At 40.8% G+C, this 21,122-nt stretch overlaps 1 protein-coding gene across 5 annotated transcripts in view; it reads right to left on the reverse strand.

The window, feature by feature from the left end:
• Window positions 1-21,122, reverse strand: part of CPNE4 (copine 4) — a 578,612-nt gene that overhangs the window by 124,423 nt on the left and 433,067 nt on the right. For all 5 annotated transcript variants that reach the window (XM_068547309.1, XM_068547306.1, XM_068547307.1 and 2 more), the window contains 2 exons: window positions 3,585-3,668; window positions 503-592 (listed from right to left, as the gene is read on the reverse strand). In XM_068547309.1, coding sequence (XP_068403410.1) covers window positions 503-592; window positions 3,585-3,668 — 174 coding nt within the window. The remainder of the gene's footprint in view (window positions 1-502; window positions 593-3,584; window positions 3,669-21,122) is intronic.

The following is a 21,122-nucleotide window of genomic DNA, read 5'->3' on the forward strand; positions in this document are numbered from 1 at the left end:
CAGCCAGACAAACCCCAGAAGCAGGGGCGTCCTGCTCAGGTACAGCTGACTGCAAATACATAAGGAAGTCCATGCAAGACCAAGAAAAGAGCCTCCTAGATGAACTCAACTTGACAATGTACAGAATCATAAGCTAAATAAATGGCTATTGTTTTAAGTATTAAATTTTAGAGTAGTCTGTCATGCAGCGGTAGATAACTGATAACAACAGTATTTGTGTTTTTAGTAACTCCCAATTATACCCTGAACTTATTGCCACAGTTTCTCTCCTAGAGGCCATGGGATTTGCCACTTAACATAACATGATTGAGATTTATCTCATGATATCTCAGGAGCCTCAATGGCTCCAGCAGAAAGGAGAGCCCTTGTTTCTTCCATCAAGATGCTAAGAGATTTGGGTAAATGCTACAGAAAATTTTGGGTTTGCCAACATTCACTTGAAGAGAAAGAGGAGGGGTAAATATGTAAAATTACATTTCTCAGACATAGACAGATTTCTGACCTTCAGCCGGCGGTCGGGATCTCCACTGCATAGAGAATTTACTGATACTTTGAATGATTTCCAGGCTGGGCTTAAGTTATTCATCACAACCTGAGGAAAAAAAGAGAGGAGTGGTGGGTTGGAGAGGTAGTGCTTGACATTTTCACATTTCAACATAAAAACTGCTTGAGAAACACTGCAGTGCTTATGAAAAGGACAATTGTCTGGAACAGGTGCCTTCATGAAAACGTGGAGTAGTAAACCTTTAAAGGGTGCCCACTAGGTGGATCGTATTGGGCAGAACTCTTGCAGTCACTGGCCTGGCTGTTATTTCATGAATAATGACAATAATATTGTCCAGTATGTGGATGCTGGAGATGACCCCTTCTATATCAAAAGAGGTTGGGATTAAGGAGATGGGCTTCCTCTGCCTCTGATAAAGGATCTCCAGTTCTGTAGGACTGTCAGTCCTATGGCATAAATTCTCTTCTACTGAGGTCAGCATACGTAAAGCCTATTGGTGTGTGGGGGAGTGTGGCAGAACAATTCTGCTGCTGAAGAACTGAGCGGCCTTTGGTGACCTGTGACCTTGGTTAGATCAGATTGCAAGTCAGAAGAAAAGTTTCTGAAAGAAAAATCCCAGGAGTACATTTATACTATGTATGCTTGGGAGGCATAACAGGACAGATCTTCAGAACTTCAGGATCACAAACTAAGACTGTAATGTCGTGAAACCCTTTTAAAAGCAGTTTACTAATCATGAACTTGGCTAAATCCTGCCTGAGAGTCTATTCGAGTCAAGTCTTATTCTGCCATCAGATGATTCAGTAATTCAATTTGGTTTAGTGTATGAGTATTTGCTCTGTGCCTAAGATTATACTATGTACTCTAGGTCAGGGGCTCCCAAAGTGTGGTTCCTGGACCAGCAGGAACTTGTTAAAAATACAAATGTCTAGATTCCACCCAGACCTACTGACAGAAACTCTCGAGGTGGGCCGCTAGGTGATTCTGATGCATGATATTTGAGAACCACTGCTCTAGGGTACATACAAATGAAGTTAAATGGAGTTCTGTCATATTGACTTTTCTTCCTATGAAGTTTTTAGTTAGCAGAGTCTTAGAATTGTAAAAATATTAATTCTCTATCTACATAACATAATTATTTTATAAGTGATTCCCTCTTCTCCTGAATTCCTTAATATAATGATGAATTATTGATTATACTGTAGGCTCATTATTAAATTTCCTTTAATGCATTAAAAAGTAGAAAAATAATGTTCCTGTGTGACTGCTTTTTGCTCTCATTCCCTGAATGAGCAAAGTGATAGTGAGAAGAAAAGTTAGATAAAATTGTTTTGGTTAATTTAAATTTCTCACCTTTGTATAGAAATACTAAAAAGTGAAGATGTTTCATTACAACAGCTTCGTAAAACTCAATAGCAGATCAAAATTTCAACTAGAAATGTCCTCTGAAATTAAAATCTGTGTGTGTGTGTATGCACACATACACACACACATGTGCTTACCCAGAGAGAACGGTATTGCCTGGTATTTATTTTGTATCTATTGAGTAATAAAGAGGAAAAATCAATGTATGTTGATTGACTCATTGGAAAACTTTACAATCACATTTCTTATGAGATTCCAGGAGCCCCTTGCAATGGGGTATGGGGAAGAGTTAGAGATTCTGGGAACAGGGGAGTTTACCAAGAAGAGGGATGCCATCAGGAGTGAAGAAGTCTAACAATATGCCACCCCTCTTCTTTCTCCCTGCACATTCAAGTCCCCATGCATTGGCTGGAGCAAAGGCATGAACGGGTACTACTTCTGATTCTCCCCAACATTTAGTTACTTCTCCTGAAAGAACTTTGTTCCACCAAAGGAATCCTTATGTGGGAAAAAGTTCTATTTGGTGATGGTGATGGGGTGCCACTCAGGGAAACCATCCCAGTTACATTTGAAACTATTCCCCAGTGAATAGTTTGTGACTGTCCAAAGAATCACATTGTACTATCACAGGGAGTGGACATACTATCAATATTCAACTCCATTCATATATTCATTCTTTTAGTAAACACACTTTATTAAATGCTAACCATGCACCAGATGACATACACAGATCTGGCCCGTCCAAGACTATTTGATTCTTGTTTACCTTAAATATGACATGAAAATTTCCCCTAATGCTACCTGCAACTCTGCTACTTCAGGAAAAAGGAAATGGATTTCCAGTGTGTGGTATGGGAACACAGCACCCCACTATCATCCTGAGAGAGTCATGAGAGTTCCTTCTTCCTTTACCCAACACTAGAAGCACCTTTCTCTCTCAGCTCCAAGCCATTCCTCCTTATCAATGCACTTCTCACCCCCACACAGTCTCTCTTGAACTGGCTTGTATATAAAATAAAATAAAAAGTGGAGACTAGGGTTGGTTGTTAAGTGGGTGTGTGGTGGTGGGTAGCGGGGGGTAAGATAGTGAAGGATAAGGCTCGGAGTCATGTGGAGAGAAGGTAGGAGGGTGAGAGGGAGATGCAGCCAGACCAAGTGACTGCTGATACAGGACAGCCGTTTGTACGACAGATCTGACATCAGTCCTGTGTATGGACTTTCCCTGGGGAGGCAGATTGGCTTCTCAAATCACAGCAAAGCTCAGGGTCAAACTCAATTCAAACCTCAGCTCTACCCCTTGCTTACTGGGAAGGTGACTTGACCTCAAAGTTCAGTTTCTTCAACTGTAAAATAGGGTAATAATAATCATGTCAATGCATAGTTGTGAGAAGTAAATAAAATGATGCATATGAGGTCACTCAGTCAAATGCTTGGTACCTAGTCACATTTATTAAATATTAGCTAGTATTCATCTTTTTATTATTAATAAGTTGCTGGCTTTCTGCATTAAAGGTCAATAATGGAAAATCTGGGTGAGAAAGCGTCTCCTCTTATAACACCCACATTGAGAATAAAGAGCCCTCTTAAGGACTGGGAAGACTTCAGGTCTTGGGGGATAGCTACAGACATTAAGAAAGGGAAGGGGTTTCTCAAAACATGTCAGTGTATCATCTTAAAGAGACGAGATGGCACAGCTGAAGACGGCTCTTCTCACCTCAGTTCGGTGCACAAGCTGCTGAGTTGCATCATCATTCATTCGAAAAATTTCCAGAAATGGGTCAGACTTACTGAAGAAATCCTACAATAGATAAGCAGAAATGAGTTGTTTCCCTACTCCTTGCACAAACACATTTGATCCAGCCCTGGATAAAATACTCCTGAATTTGACCCTTCCTTGCTTTATTCTTCATCCCTGAGACCCACCTTTGGCTAGAATGAGCTGTATCTTAACCCCGAGTCCTTTGAGAAGTAAGGATTGGTTGACTGAAATCCCAAGTAGTCTTCAAAGATCGATCCAAATGCTGGTTCTCTAAGAAGCAGTGTATCTGCTGTCTTAAACATGTTAATTCTAGTTATTATAAAGCCTATGTCTGATGACTACAGTATCTGGATCACTGTGGGTCTGTTTTTATTATCTGTTTCTTCATTCTGCCTCGTGTTACGTTTGTTAATTTTTGATTAAATACTAGACACTGTGTAAAAAAAATTATAAAGGCTATAGATGAGTCTTCAGCTTCTGGCAAGCAATTAGAATGGAGGCAGTCACCTGAATCCAAATAGGACTGAGCGCTTTAGAAGCTGGTTTCTTCAAAAGTCTTTAAAGGTCCGACCTATTTCTGATTCCTTTATTCCTTGGGTATAATACTTAAAGGGCTCTCACTCAAAGACTCACTGTTTATGAGGGCTGTTCCTTCTTGACAAGCCCTCAAGGCTCATTTCTGTTTGTGAGACTCTGAAAGACTCTGTTTACTTCCATAATCTCTTGGCTCTATAGTTATTGGTTCAGTTTCTCTCTATGCTGCTATTTGCTAATTAATGAATGCCTTGAGGGGATAAGTCACTCCAACCGTTGGGCTGCTTCCCTTCTCTGAAGCCTCTACAAATAACCCAAGCTCTCCCTGAAGTCCTGAACTCCAGTTTTACTTCCCCAATTCCATAAGACTATTAAAAGCACTGCTCAGTTTCTCTGTTTCTTAGTAGCTATTTTCTGCTAGGCTTCCCAGCTTCTCTATCCCTGGGTTTTATGAATCAGCCTTATGGAATTGTCTTGAGTGGAAAATCTGCATAGAATGTCTGAATCACCTCAATGGATTTCTCTTCTCTTCAGCTTCTCTGACCCTGAATCTTGACTGCCTTAAGACCCTCAAACAGATGTCTCTTGTATCTTGTCCAGTGTTTATAGTTGTTTTCAGCGGTAGAGTAATGTAAAACAAACAGGCACTTTAATACTGGAAGCAGACCTGTCCATATCTTTCTTTTAAACTTGGCTTTTTACCCTGATAGATTATAAACTCTCAGATGGGAGGAATTATGTCTTATTTTCCTTTATATTTCTACCATAGCATCTTCCATAGCATCTAGCTTTCAGTGGTACACAGTGTTTACTGAATGTATGAATGAATACATAAACGAATGAGCGAGGGACAAGAAAACCAGGTACAGAATAGGAGGCTATCTGAGCAACAGCTTTAGTCATCACATTCTTACTATGTATTTCACTAGGTAATTCCCCGCCCCAGAAATCTAGACAGCAGCAAAGCAGAATAAAGCCTACAGCCATCCTAGTCTTTAGCTCGACAAAATACTCTCAGGGGATATACTGATCATGGAGCCCTTGTGCTTGATATTAAGATACAAGGAAGGATAAAACCTTTTCTCATCCCTCCAAAGGGCCATCTAGTTTTGTGCTAAGTACACACATAAACATAACCAAGGGCTAAGTATTAATGAATGAATGAATGAATGAATAACAGAAGAGGGAAAGTCAATGGATTTTGACTGCAAAATATGGTTGTGAGGAGGATGTTTCTAGGGAGGGAATGGAGTGAGTGAAGGTGTAAAAGAGTAAACATAGAAAGTACACACCAAGTAGCTGAATTACCCTGAAGCCTCAGGATGTGTAGGGGAGGAATCTGAGGCAGTACTGGTGGAGGTGGCTCCATGAGGTGAAGGGCCTTAAATGTGCATCCGGTGTTTGCACTTACCTGAGAGGCAGTGGGGAGCCACTGAAGGATTTTGAGCAGGAAAAAATAACATGGTTGGCTCTGTAGTGAAAACTTTGTAGAATACCTTAGAAGGAGGAGGCAGATGGGGATATCTGTCTTCCCTTTGGCTGTCCTCCCTACCCAACCAGGATCAAACACCCAGAGTCTGGAAAATACCCTTCCGCCCTATTTCTGAAGGTGCCTGATTGACAACACAGAGTTCATCAGTAAGTCTGCCCTGCAAAACTTGTCTCTCCACAAAAATGGCCCCTGTTTTCCTCCCAGACACACTTCTATCTGATTGTTACCACTATGTGTAACTGAACAGGACCCTATGGGGCCTTCCCGGGACAGGCACTTCCCCCATATCCTCTGCTTTAGCTTCTCTCTGAAGTACCCAGATAACAGTATTTGATGCACATTTCCTGAGTTGTTTTACAGATGTGGAAACCTCCCACTAAATGGAAGATGTTAACTACTTGATGACCTGGAGCCTCCTGGAGCCTAAGGACTCATAATGTTAACCCCTGTGACACCATCCTGTTACCTCTCCATCAGCCAGTCAGAGAATTGTGCATGAGCTGATCACATACCCTGCCACCCCCTTCCCTCCCCGGGCATTTTTAAAATGCTTTGCCAAGAGAATTCCCTGGCGGTGCAGTGGTTAGGGTTCTGAACTTTCACTGCCTTTCACTGGAGAGGGTGTGGGTTCAATCCCTGGTCAGGGAACTAAGATCCTGAAAGCCAAGTGGTGTGGCCAAAAAAAAAAAAAAAAGCTTTGCTGAATTTTAGAGCATAAGCCACCCATCTCCTTGTATGACGCTGCAATAAATCTTTCTCTGCTCCAAACTCTGATGTTTTAGTTTGTTTGGCCTCACTGCGCGTCGGGCACACATACTTGCACTAACATACGTATCTGCTCAAGACATTCGCCCTCGAGCCTATTTCTGTTTCAACACTCATGTTAGAGAACCAGAGCTTCCCCTCCCAATTCCTAGTGTGGGCACTTTAGCTTGTTCTGCGTGCCCTTGGGGCCCTTCTCCAGGAGCCGCAGGCTTTGACCCCTGAGATAGATTGTTGGTCCCTCAGGGAATGTGTATGTCAATTGTACTTAAGAATTGCTCAACACACTGGAGGAACGCTATCAGTTATTTTTCTTTTTCCTTTTATTGATAATTTTAAATGTTTGCTATCGTTTTTTTAAAAAATAGAAAGAAGGAAAAAATAGCCCATAATCTCACCCATAATACCACAACTATCAATAACATTTTGATAAATTTTTTTCTAGAATCTAGACATAATTTTCTTTCTTTCTTTTAAAAAATATTTGTAATCATACACTATATACACTTTGGTACCCTATTTTTTTCTCTTGGAAGTATATTGCAATGTTTTTTCTGCTTTATTTCACATGCTTTTAAGCTACTATTAAGGATAGGCATGGAGTTGTTGTCAGGAGGACGTATTGTAACAGGGAAGAGCAAAATCTGACTCCATGTTGGATCTGTTTCTTTGACTTTAACCTTTGCTTTTCATTGCTTTTGTTACTATAATCATACATAATGGTCTGCCTCAGGGGACCCTGCCTCTCTGCCTGAATGTTAAACTAAAGGGCCTTTGTTCAGCTCACAGGGAGACAATCTGACCCTGCCCACCTATGAATGGCTGTAGAAAGGAAGAAATTCTCACATACCCTCCCCGATGCTGGCCAAGCCAGGCAAAAATAACGGCCCTTTTACTTTATTTCCTCACCTCCTCCCACTCTCTGTTCTATAAAAGAAACTGGCATCCAGACCCTGGTAAGATGGTTTTGGGGACACTAGTCTGCCATCTTCTTGGTCTTCCAGCTTTCCGAATAAAGTCACTGTTCCTTGCCTCAACATCTCATCTCCTGATTTATTGGTCTGTTGTGTGGTGAGCAGAGTGAGCTTGGACTTGGTAACAGTACTACAAATCAAGAAAAGAAAGATCAGGATATAATCTTCATCTTCAAGTAAATAAAAAGTCTTACATGTAGCACACTGGCTTTCAAACCCTGATTCCACCATATACAGTCTGGGTGATGTGGGACAGGATATTTAATTTTTCCACATCTCAGTTTCTTTATCCATAATGGAGAAGGTATCAGCTTTTCCTCATAGCAATGCAGAAAGATTATAGTTGCTGATGCACCTAAGTGTTGAGTCCAGTGCCTGGCACATGGTCAGCACTCAGAAAGCACTACTGCTATTTATTATTACCAATAAAAGAGAGAATGCTTGAGGACACTTAGTAAAGCACTATACAAATATCAGGGATGATTACTATTTTTTTTTTTTTTTTAGTTTTTTTTTTTTTTAAACATCTTTATTGGAGTATAATTGCTTTACAATGGTGTGTTAGTTTCTGCTTTATAACAAAGTAAATCAGTTATACATATACATATGTTCCCATATCTCTTTCCTCTTGCATCTCCCTCCCACCCTCCCTATCCCACCCCTCTAGGTGGTCACAAAGCACAGAGTTGATCTCCCTGTGCTATGTGGTTGCTTCCCACTAGCTATCTATTTTACGTTTGGTGGTGTATATATGTCCATGCCACTCTCTCACTCTGTCACATCTTACCCTTCCCCCTCCCCATATCCTCAAGTCCATTCTCTAGTAGGTCTGTGTCTTTATTCCCGTCTTGCCACTAAGTTCTTAATGATATTTTTTCCCCTTAGATTCCATATATATGTGTTAGCATACTGTATTTGTTTTTCTCTTTCTGACTTACTTCACTCTGTATGACAGACTCTAATTCCATCCACCTCACTACAAATAACTCCATTTCGTTTCTTTTAATGGCTGAGTAATATTCCATTGTATATATGTGCCACATCATCTTTATCCACTCATCCAATGATGGACATTTAGGTTGCTTCCATGTCCTGGCTATTGTCAATACAGCTGCAATGAATATTGTGGTACATGACTCTTTTTGAATTATGGTTTTCTCAGGGCATATGCTCAGTAGTGGGATTGCTGGGTCGTATGATAGGTCTATTTTTAGTTTTCAAAGGAACCTCCAAACTGCTCTCCATAGTGGCTGTATCAATTTACATTCCCACCAACAGTGCAAGAGTGTTCCCTTTTCTCCACACCCTCTCCAGCATTTATTGTTTCTAGATTTTTTGATGATGGCCATTCTGACCGATGTGAGATGATATCTCATTGTAGTTTTGATTTGCATTTCTTTAATGATTAATGATGTTGAGCATTCTTTCATGTGTTTGTTGGCAATCTGTATATCTTCTTTGGAAAAATGTCTATTTAAGTCTTCTGCCCATTTTTGGATTGGGTTGTTTGTTTTTTTGTTATTGAGCTGCATGTGTTGCTTGTAAATTTTGGAAATTAATCCTTTGTCATTTGCTTCATTTGCAAATATTTTCTCCCATTCTGAGGGTTGTCTTTTGATCTTGTTTATGGTTTCCTTCGCTGTGCAAAAGCTTTTACGTTTCATTAGGTCCCATATGTTTATTTTTGTTTTTATTTCCATTTCTCTAGGAGCTGGGTCAAAAAGGATCTTGCTGTGATTTATGTCATAGAGTGTTCTGCCTATGTTTTCCTCCAAGAGTTTGATAGTTTCTGGCCTTACATTTAGGTCTTTAATCCATTTTGAGTTTATTTTTGTGTATGGTGTTAGGGAGTGAACTAATTTCATACTTTTACATGTACCTGTCCAGTTTTCCCAGCACCACTTATTGAAGAGGCTGTCTTTTCTCCACTGTATATGCTTCCCTCCTTTATCAAAGATAAGGTGACCATATGTGCGTGGGTCTATCTCTGGGCTTTCTATCCTGTTCCATTGATCTGTTTCTGTTTTTGTGCCAGTACCATACTGTCTTGATTACTGTAGCTTTGTAGTATAGTCTGAAGTCAGGGAGCCTGATTCCTCCAGCTCCATTTTTCATTCTCAAGATTCCTTTGGCTATTTGGGGTCTTTTGTGTTTCCATACAAATTGTGAAATTTTTTGTTCTACTTCTGTGAAAAATGCCAGTGGTAGTTTGATAGGGATTGCATTGAATCTGTAGATTGCTTTGGGTAGTAGAGTCATTTTCACAATGTTGATTCTTCCAATCCAAGAACATGGTATATCTCTCCATCTATTTGTATCATCTTTAATTTATTTCAACAGTGTCTTATAATTTTCTGCATACAGGTTTTTTTTCTCCTTAGGTAGGTTTATTCCTAGATATTTTATTCTTTTGGTTGCAATGGTAAATCGGAGGGTTTTCTTAATTTCACTTTCAGATTTTTCATCATTAGTGTATAGAAATGCAAGAGATTTCTGTGCATTAATTTTGTATCCTGCTACTTTACCAAATTCATTGATTAGCTCTAGTAGTTTTCTGGTAGTATCTTTAGGATTCTCTATGTATAGTATCATGTCATCTGCAAACAGTGACAGCTTTACTTCTTCTTTTCCAATTTGGATTCCTTTTATTTCTTTTTCTTCTCTGATTGCTGTGGCTAACACTTCCAAAACTATGTTGAATAATAGTGGTGAGAGTGGGCAACCTTGTCTTGTTCCTGATCTTAGTGGAAATGGTTTCAGTTTTTCACCATTGAGAACGATGTTGGCTGTGGGTTTGTCATATATGGCTTTTATTATGTTGAGGAAATTTCTCTCTATGCCTACTTTCTGCCGGGCTTTTATCATAAATGGGTGTTGAATTTTGTCAAAAGCTTTCTCTGCATCTATTGAGATGATCATATGTTTTTTTCTCCTTCAATTTGTTAATATGATGTATCACGTTGATTGATGTGCGTATATTGAAGAATCCTTGCATTCCTGGGATAAACCCCACTTCATCATGGTGTATGATCCTTTTAGTGTGCTGTTGGATTCTGTTTGCTAGTATTTTGTTGAGGATTTTTGCATCTATGTTCATCAGTGATATTGGCCTGTAGTTTTCTTTCTTTGTGACATCTTTATCTGGTTTTGGTATCAGGGTGATGGTGGCCTCCTAGAAGGAGTTGGGGAGTGTTCCTCCCTCTGCAATATTTTGGAAGAGTTTGAGAAGGATAGGTGTTAGCTCTTCTCTAAATGTTTGATAGTATTCACCTGTGAAGCCATCTGGTCCTGGGCTTTTGTTTGTTGGAAGATTTTTAATCACAGTTTCAATTTCAGTGCTTGTGATTGGTCTGTTCATATTTTCTATTTCTTCCTGGTTCAGTCTTGGCAGGTTGTGCATTTCTAAGAATTTGTCCATTTCTTCCAGGTTGTCCATTTTATTGGCATAGAGTTGCTTGTAGTAATCTCTCATGATCCTTTGTGTTTCTGCAGTGTCAGTTGTTACTTCTCCTTTTTCATTTCTAATTCTATTGATTTGAGTCTTCTCCCTTTTTTTTTTGATGAGTCTGGCTAATGGTTTATCAATTTTGTTTATCTTCTCAAAGAACCAGCTTTTAGTTTTATTGATCTTTGCTATTGTTTCCTTCATTTCTTTTTCATTTATTTCTGATCTGATCTTTATGATTTCTTTCCTTCTGCTAACTTTGGAGTTTCTTTGTTCTTCTTTCTGTAATTGCTTTAGGTGCAAGGTTAGGTTGTTTATTCGAGATGTTTCCTTTTTCTTGAGGTAAGCTTGTATTGCTATAATCTTCCCTCTTAGAACTGCTTTTGCTGTGTCCCATAGGTTTTGGGTGGTTGTGTCTCCATTGTCATTTGTTTTTAGGTATTTTTAGATTTCCCCTTTGATTTCTTCAGTGATCACTTCGTTATTAAGTAGTGTATTGTGTAGCCTCCATGTATTTGTATTTTTTACAGATCTTTTCCTGTAATTGATATCTAGTCTCATAGCGTTGTGGTCGGAAAAGATACTTGATACGATTTCAATTTTCTTAAATTTACCAAGGCTTGATTTGTGACCCAAGATATGATCTATCCTGGAGAATATTCCATGAGCACTTGAGAAAAAGTGTATTCTGTTGTTTTTGGATGGAATGTCCTATAAATATCAATTAAGTCCATCTTGTTTAATGTATCATTTAAAGCTTGTGTTTCCTTATTTATTTTCATTTTGGATGATCTGTCCATTGGTGAAAGTGGGGTGTTAAAATCCCCTACTGTGATTGTGTTACTGTCGATTTCCCTTTTTATGGCTGTTAGTATTTGCCTTATGTATTGAGGTGCTCCTATGTTGGGTGCATACATATTTACAATTGTTATACCTTATTCTTGAATCGATCCATTGATCATTATATAGTGTCCTTCTTTGTCTCTTATAATGGTCTTTATTTTAAAGTCTATTTTGTGTGATATGAGAATTGCTACTCCAGCTTTCTTTTGATTTCCATTTGTATGGAATATCTTTTTCCATCCCCTCACTTTCAGTCTGTATGTGTCCCTAGGTCTGAAGTGACTCTCTTGTAGACAGCATATATACAGGTCTTATTTTTGTATCCATTCAGCCAGTCTGTGACTTTTGGTGGGAGCTTTTAATCCATTTACATTTAAGGTAATTATCAATATGTATGTTCCTATTCCCATTTTCTTAAATGTTTTGGGTTTGTTATTGTAGGTGTTTTCCTTCTCTTGTGTTTCTTGCCTAGAGAAGTTCCTTTAGCATTTGTTGTAAAGCTGGTTTGGTGGTGCTGAACTCTCTCAGCTTTTGCTTGTCTGTAAACGTTTTAATTTCTCCATCAAATCTGAATGAGATCCTTGCTGGGTAGAGTAATCTTGGTTGCAGGATTTTTCTCCTTCATCACTTTAAATATGTCCTGCCACTTCCTTCTGGCTTGCAGAGTTTCTGCTGAAAGATCAGCTGTTAACCTTATGGGGATTCCCTTGTGTGTTATTTGGTTTTTTTCCCTTGCTGCTTTTAATATGTTTTCTTTATATTTAATTTTTGATAACTTGATTAATATGTGTCTTGGCGTGTTTGTCCTTGGATTTATCCTGTATGGGACACTCTGTGATTCCAGGAGTTGATTAACTTTTCCTTTCCCATATAAGGGAGGTTTTTAACTATAATGTCTTCAAATATTTTCTCAGTCCCTTTCTTTTTCTCTTCTTCTTCTGGGACCCCGATAATTCAAATGTTGGTGCGTTTAATGTTGTCCCAGAGGTCTCTGAGACTGTCCTCAGTTCTTTTCATTCTTTTTTCTTTATTCTGCTCTGCAGTACTTATTTCCACTATTTTATCTTCCAGGTCACTTACCCGTTCTTTCTGCCTCAGTTATTCTGCTATTGATCCTGTCTAGAGTATTTTGAACTTCATTTATTGTTTTTCATCATTGCTTGTTTACTCTTTAGTTGTTCTAAGTCCTTGTTAAACGTTTCTTGCATTTTGTCTATTCTATTTCCAAGATTTTGGATCATCTTTATTATCATTATTCTGAATCCTTTTTCAGGTAGACTGCCTACTTCCTCTTCATTTGTTAGGTCTGGTGTGTTTTTGCCTTGCTCCTTCATCTGCTGTGTGTTTTTCTTTCTTCTCATTTTGCTTATCTTACTGTGTTTGGGGTCTCCTTTTCACAGGCTGCAGGTTCGTAATTCCCGTTGTTTTTGGTATCTGTTCCCAGTGACTAAGGTTGTTTCAGTTCGTTGTGTAGGCTTCCTGGTGGAGGGGACTAGTGCCTGTGTTCTGGTGGATGAGGCTAGATCTTGTCTTTCTGGTGAGCAGGTTCACGTCTGGTGGTGTGTTTTGGGGTATCTGTGGCCTTATTATGATGTTAAGCAGCCTCTCTGTTAATGGATGGGGCTGTGTTCCTGTCTTGCTAGTTGTTTGGCATAGGGTGTCCAGCACTAAACTTGCTGGTCGTTGAGGGAAGCTGGGTCTTGGTGTTGAGATGGAGATCCCTGGGAGATTTTCGTCATTTGGTATTACGTGTAGTTGGGAGGTGTCTTGTGGTCCAGTGTCCTGAAGTTGGCTCTCCCACCTCTGAGGCACAGCCCTGATGCCTGGCTGGAGCACCAAGGTTCTTTCTTCCACACAGCTCAGAATAAAAGGGAGAAATAATAGAAAGAAAAAAAAGAAAGAGGATAAAATAAAATAAAGATAAAATAAAATAAAGTTATTAAAAGAAAAAATAATTATTAAGAAAAAAACAAAAAAATTTTTAAGTAAAAAAAAAAAATAAAAAACAATGGACGGACAGAACCCTAGGACAAATGGTGAAAGCAAACCTCTACAGACAAAATCTCACCCAGAAGCATACACATACACACTCACAAAAAGAGGAAAAGGTGAAAAAATAATATATCTTGCTCCCAAAGTCCACCTCCTCAATTTGGGATGGTTCATTGTCTATTCAGGTATTCCACAGATACAGGTACATCAAGTTGTTTGTGGAGCTTTAATCCACTGCTTCTGAGGCTGCCAGGAGAAATTTCCCTTTCTCTTCTTTGTTCACACAGCTCCCGGGTTTCAGCTTTGGATTTGGACCCGCCTCTGCTTGTAGGTCACCTGAGGGTGTCTGTTCTTCACTCACACAGGACAGGGTTAAAGGAGCAGCTGCTTCGGGGGCTCTGGCTCACTCAGGCCGGGGTGAGGGAAGGGTATGGATATGGGGCGAGCCTGCGGCAGCAAGAGGCCAGCGTGACATTGCAGCAGGCTGAGGAGCACCATGCATTCTCCCGGGGAAGTAGTCCCTGGATCACGGGACCCTGGCAGTGGCGGGCTGCACAGGCTCCCAGGAGGGGTGGTGTGGATAGTGACCTGTGCTTGCATACAGGCTTCTTGGTGGCTGCAGCAGCAGCCTTAGCGTTTCATGCCCATCTCTGGGGTCCGCACTGATAGCCGCGGCTCGCGCCCATCTCTGGAGCTCGTTTAGGCGGTGCTCTGAGTCCCCTCTCCTCGCACACCAGGAAACAAAGAGGCACGAAAAAATCTCTTGCCTGTTCGGCAGCTCCAGACCTTTTCCCGGACTCCCTCCTGGCTAGCTGTGGTGCGCTAACCCCTTCAGGCTGTGTTCACGCCGCCAACCTCAGTCCTCTCCCTGCAATCCAACCGAAGCCGGAGCCTCAGCTCCCAGCCCCATCCGCCCCGGCGGGTGAGCAGACAAGCCTCTTGGGCTGGTGAGTGCTGGTCGGCACCACTCCTCTGTGCGGGAATCTCTCCGCTTTGCTCTCCGCCCCCTTGTTGCTGCGCTCTCCTCCGTGGCTCTGAAGCTTCCCCCTCTGCCACTTGCAGTCTCCATCCGCAAAGGGGCTTCCTAGTGTGTGGAAACGTTTCCTCCTTCACAGCTCCCTCCCACTGGTGCAGGTACCATCCCTATTCTTTTGTCTCTGTTGTTTCTTTTTTCTTTTGCCCTACCCAGGTACGTGGGGGAGTTTCTTGCCTTTTGGGAGGTCTGACGTCTTCTGCCAGCGTTCAGTGGGTGTTCTGTAGGAGCAGTTCCATGTGTAGATGTATTTCTGATGTATCTGTGTTGAGGAAGGTGATCTCCGCGTCTTACTCTTCCGCCATCTTCTCTTCCTATTTTTTTTTAATGTTAGTAAGAGTTCTTTTTTTTAAAATAAATTTATTTATTTATTTATTTTTGGCTGAGTTGGGTCTTCGTTGCTGTGTGTGGGCTTTCTCTGGTTGCAGCGAGCAGGGGCTACTCTTCATTATGGTGCACAGGCTTCTCATTGTGGTGGATTCTCTTGTTGTGGAGTACAGGCTCTAGGCATGTGGGTTTCAGTAGTTGTGGCATGCGGGCTCAGTAGTTGTGGCTCGTGGGCTCTAGAGCGCAGGCTCAGGAGTTGTAGTGCAAGGGCTTATTTGGTCCACGTCATGTGGGATCTTCCTGGACCAGGGCTTGAACCTGTGTCCCCTGCGTTGGCAGGTGGATTCTTAACCACTGCACCACCAGGAAAGCCTCAGGGGTGATTACTATTAAGAAGGCATCTGATTTCTGAAAATAAAACAACTCATAAGCAGCTCAAATGCATCTAAAATGTACACTCAGAGATTCATAGTTAAAAACAACAAATCTGTGTCTAATTGTGTAGTTACTTGACCTCAATCTGGAATTTTCAGTTTCCTTTGCTTGACCATCAGCATTAAGATGGCCCTTGGGACAGTTCAGTACAATGAAAATTAATGATATAGGCATTTTACTGAAGTTTTGCTATGGTAAAATGTTTTAATAACTTGGAGGCTATGTCCCTGCTCTTTTAGTCCAATATGAAAGAAATTTAGTCAAGTGAGAGGTCAGTAAGCAATCAGCTGAGGTTTGAAAGAGAAAATGAAGCAGTGCATAGCCATGACAATGATCATGAGAACAGAATATTGGAACTAGAAGAGATTGTTTGAATGATATGGGGTCATATCCCGACTCTATAGCTTCCTCGCCTTGTGACTTTGGGCAAATTCTTTGACCTCACTATGCATCATCTGTAGACTGGAAATAATAAGACCTATTTTTAAGAATATGGTGAGCTTTGGGGGTAATGTAGTTAGACACCTGACACCTGGTACATTGTAGATACTCATGAATGATAATTTGCTTTCATTAATGCAGGCTGGATTAGTTTTCAGGCAGGCATACATGAACATAGTAAAATCACAGTGCAACATGAGAGAGTTAATGTTGCTATAGAACAGCGGTCGGCAAAGTATGGTGGGTGGCCCAAATTCAGCCCACTGCCTGTTCATTAGGGGTTTTTTTTAGTTTTTTTCTTTTTTTAAAATTTATTTATTTACTTTTTGGCTGCGTTGTGTCTTTGTTGCTGCATGTGGGCTTTCTCTAGTTGCAGGGAGTGGGGCCTAGAGCATGCAGAGTTCAGTAGTTGCGGTGTGTGGGCTCAGTAGTTGTGGCTTGCAGGCTCTAGAGCACATGCTCGGTAGTTGTAGTGCATGGGCTTAGTTGCTCTGTGGCATGTGTTATCTTCCTGAACCAGGGCTTGAACCTGTGTCCCCTGCATTAGCAGGCAGATTCTTAACCACTGCTCAAGCAGGGAAGTCCCCCACTGCCTGTTTTTGTGAATAAAGTTTTATTGGAACATTGCCATGCTCATTTACGTATTGTCTATGGCTGTTTTCATGCTGCAAAGGCAAATGTGCATAGTTGGGACAGAGACCATACAACATGCAAGTGTAAACTATTCACCATCTGACCTTTATAGGAAATGTTTACCAACCTCTCCTTCAGAGAAAGATTCAACTGCTTATACAACACCCCATCAAACTAGCATCATGGCAATATTAAAAAATACAGCTTATAATGATCATGATTACATATATGAAGAGCACCAGTGTGAGAATCAGTTCCAACACACCGTCATGAATACTTTCTCAGGAAAGGGAGGAGAAAGAACACTTTGTCAGTTTGAATGTTCCAAAGTGATTACATTCATATCTCTACTTGTTAGATTAATCACCAACTAGCTGCTAATGTAATAAATGTGATTTAGGAGTTAAAAAGCCTATCTCTCCACAAAGTGAATTGCATTAACAGTAGACAAATAAGTTATTTCTTGCAAACCTCATCTATTTTATATGCGGCTCTCACGAAGCCTACTTCTCAGATTTCAAGGACTCTGGATTTCCGTCCTGAATAGACAGCTGCTGGTTTCCTGGACAGCATTGGAAAGGGGAGTTAAAAATGACAGAAAATGACAGAAAAGGGACATTATCTGTCATTGTGGTTTGCAAAAGTACTATTATACTCCACAGTAGCAGTTCTCAAACTTTTTGGTCTCAGGACCCTTTTACACTCTTAAAAATTATTGAGGACACCAAGGAGCTTTTGTTTATGTGGATTATATCTGTCAATATTTTACCATATTATAAATTAAAACTGAGAATTTTAAAAAATATTCATTTGTTATATCATTTTAAAAGTAATAAAGATAAACCTATGACATCATAATAAAAAGTAACATCTTAATGGGATATAATTATATTTTCCAAATGTATAAAATTGTCAGGAGAATGATATTATTTTACATCTTTGTAAATCAATTTAATGACTAGATCAATAGAAAGCAGCAGGATTCTCATATCTGCTGTTGCATTCAATGTGTTGTGATACTAGGCATCATGTAGCTTCTGGAAAACCACCGTACACATGTGATAGAATGAGAGTGGAGGAAGAAAATAATGTCCTAGTATTACCATGAAAATGGTTTTGACCTCATGCATTCTTCCGAAAGGTCTTGGGAACTGGGACCACACCTTGAGGACTGCTGCCTTGTAGCATACGTACCCTCACCTTCCTCTTCTCTGGCTCCCCACTTCCCCGAAATACACGGGAACATAACCAAGTTCTCCACAGCCCAAGACCAATCCAACTTGTATTCATTAACCCTCTGCCCTGAAGAAGATTTAGATTGTAGTTAGGCAAACTGATCGAGTCCCTCTCTGTTACTGATTATCTGTGAGTGTGTGTGTGTGTGTGTGTGTGTGTCCTTTGGTAAGTCATTTCACATCTCTGAACCTCGATGTTCTCATACGTAAAAGAGGGCAATTGTATTAGGCAGAGCTTTCTACCAGAGGTATGTGGATACCTAGAGGTTACCAGAGTTACTGCAAGGGCACTGGGGTTCCAGATCTCCGTAACTACTGTCTGAATTGGATATAGTGTATATTCCCCACATATTCATACTGCAATTTTTCAAATGTATATAGAAATTAGTTGCTCTCATGATACTAATTAGCAAAATGTTTTAAATTGAAAGATTTGTTTATTTCAGTAGCTTTTAGTCATGGTCTATTTTTGCAATTAATATAAGATTAACTGTTAACATGCAGGTAGCTACACCCTCATTTAGTGCTAAAGGCTAGAAGGAGGTCGTCCTTGAGAACCTCTGGGAATGCTTTTACCAGCTATGACGTGAAATAATTGTCCTCTATTATTCTGATTCTATCACAAAAATACTGTGGCAGGTTGCATTTTCCACTACAATGTCCACTGTCCACACGCTTTTCTACATTATGACTCCCCAATCAAGGCATGGAGTCGCTCTCCTCCCCTCGACTCTGGGCTGCCTTATGACTCACTTACATGACTTTGAAGCCTAGGTCAGAAAAGGTCACACAGCTTTTGCCTGCTTCTCTTGGGGTGTTCTCTTGGGAAAAGCCAGCCACAATGTAGAAAGTGTGACAAACCTAAGACCACCATGAAGGCAGTCTAGCTGACTGAGCTGGTGGAGCCCAGCCTTCCAGCCATCCCATGTGCCAGGCATGTGAGTAAAGCTCCTCCACCAGCTGAGTATAACTGAAGAATTGCCCAGTTGAAACCTGCCTGAAATTTCTAACCTCAAAATTATGACATATAATAAAGTAGTTGTTAGTATAAGTTGTCCAGTTTTGAGGTGGTTTGTGATGCAGAAATAGATAACCGGGCAGCAGTGTCTTTGTGTAAGTCATCCGGCCTTGCTGAGCCTCTGTTTCCTGAAGAGGTTGTGTGAGATGATCTTCATGGTACCATCTTGCTCCTCAACTCTACAACTTTGCCGTCTCTCCACTTGAGACCATTCACTCCCCAGTCCACTGGAGCAATGACCTCTGCTTTTGTCTGAACAGGGCCTGCTCCCCTCTGGGTGACTGAGTCTGGGAAAGATACCACCATATTATGGAGGACCTGGCCTCTCCAGCTCTGTGGTATTGGGGTCTCAGCAATGAGCAATTGAGGGCCCTGGACAATCAGCACAGCTGAGGGTGGGAACGGCCATCGAGAACCACGGTAAGTGCTGCATGGGGCTCCTTCAGTTCTGTTAGCAAGCAAGCGCTCATTTGAATGAAGGGAAACTGCTCAAACACCTTAGAGCCAATGGACCCACTAACAAACCCCCATGGCCCCTTGCATTATAACATAAGTCAGCTAGAGGACATGACTAAGTGGAAAGAAGCCATTATAAGCCATTAAGTGAGTAACTTAAAACTGCAACACACTGACCCAATGGCTTAAAATTGTCACCAGGAAAGATGCTACAAAGCAGTCTGGTGAGTTATTCTGAAACTTGAAGATGACGGGAGAGAAAGAGCACGATGATCACAGGAAGTGAGGGATAAGAGCTTACACCCCACAGACATCAACGCACTCTACAGTTCCCAGCACCTCGTTCATCTAATGTCAAAAGGTAGCAGTTTGTGAAAGTGTCACACAATCTACTCAGGACAAAAAAATCCAAATATAATTCCTTCTTAAGAACAAAGTCTTTCCTAATGTCCCCAGGCAGAATGGATTACCCTTTTCAGGATTTTCTGATTGTGTATCATCCTCTTATGGCTCTAGTATCATTATAGCACTTGTGATTTAAATTGATGTGTCACTTAGATGGTGAATTCCAGGTTGTGGGTGTAAGAGTAGTTCAAAGTGTGCCCTTTTCCCGCCAACTGATGCATAACAAGCAGACAACAAAGGTTTGGTAAATGAATGATGAACGAGTGGATAAATGAACAAATAAGAGAGTGAATTAATGAATGCATAAATGGACTGAGTACTTTTTGTAGGTGAAAATGAACTATGCCAGGATATAAACTGCTGCTTAAGACTATGGGGAATTGCTTGAGTGCTTTACCTTTTTCAGCCTAATGCCTGTAAGCAATTGTTTGAAAAAGCAGTCCCACATCCCCGTATCGCCTCTTCCTTAGTTGTACGCTTGGAAAATGGAGTCTTTTGTGAATACATTTATGGATATGATGTGCTTTTTGACTCAAGGATATGGTTGGAGGGAAATAATAAATATATGGTGAGGTTGGAGAGGAAACTTTTTTTTAAAGGGATGGTGACTGTAGAACTTTTTCTGTATACACAAGACTAATACGGCCTGTGATGGGGAGGAAGTTGTGAGATATAACAGAAAGAGTACAGATGGGAGTCAGACTGACATGGGACTGAGTCCTCAGTTTTACCACCAACTAGCAGGGTATGGTGGCCATGAGCATGTGCTTTGCAGACCTCCTACTCCAGGGAGTGTAACCTACCATGGGCCCCAGCTGCTGTGCTCGGAAATCCAGCCCTGCCCTCACTCTGAGGCCAGGCTGCCTGTGGGCTGCTCCCAGCCAGTGCTGTGTGTGTAGGGGCTATAAAGGCACTCATGGGAGACACAGGACTCTCTTGCTGGCCAATTTTGGCTCTAGGACTCCTTGATGGCTTTGTGGAACCTTCCTTAGACTACATGGCATTGCAGGAGCTGCCACTTCTCTCCTGCTCTCCTTTACTTATATTCAGACTTACTTTGTGGTCTGTCAGCTCTCCCAGATTTCCTACCAATGTTCCCTACACAGGCATTTCTTCTAATAAAATTCTTGCATTGTTAACCCTGTCTTGTTGTCTGTTTCTTGGACTATCTGGATAACACATGGAGTGACCTTAGACAATTACTTCATCTTTGAATCTGTTTCTTCATCAAGGTCTAAACAGGGTTAATAATACCTGTTACAAGGGTGCTATACGAATGATTAACTGTGATCATACTTGAAAGGCTCTTAACCACGTACCTGGCAAATATAGATGCTTAATAAATGTAACTTTTCTTCCCTTTCACATCTCTTTTCCTTTGAAAAGCTCCTAGCACTGGGGTTAAATTGCATTTACTTATGCACGTATGACCTGTGGCATTTGGGAAGGAATGAAGTCTTAGTGTAAT

The sequence above is a fragment of the Eschrichtius robustus genome, chromosome 6, assembly GCF_028021215.1.
Source record: "Eschrichtius robustus isolate mEscRob2 chromosome 6, mEscRob2.pri, whole genome shotgun sequence".
NCBI lineage: Eukaryota > Metazoa > Chordata > Mammalia > Artiodactyla > Eschrichtiidae > Eschrichtius > Eschrichtius robustus.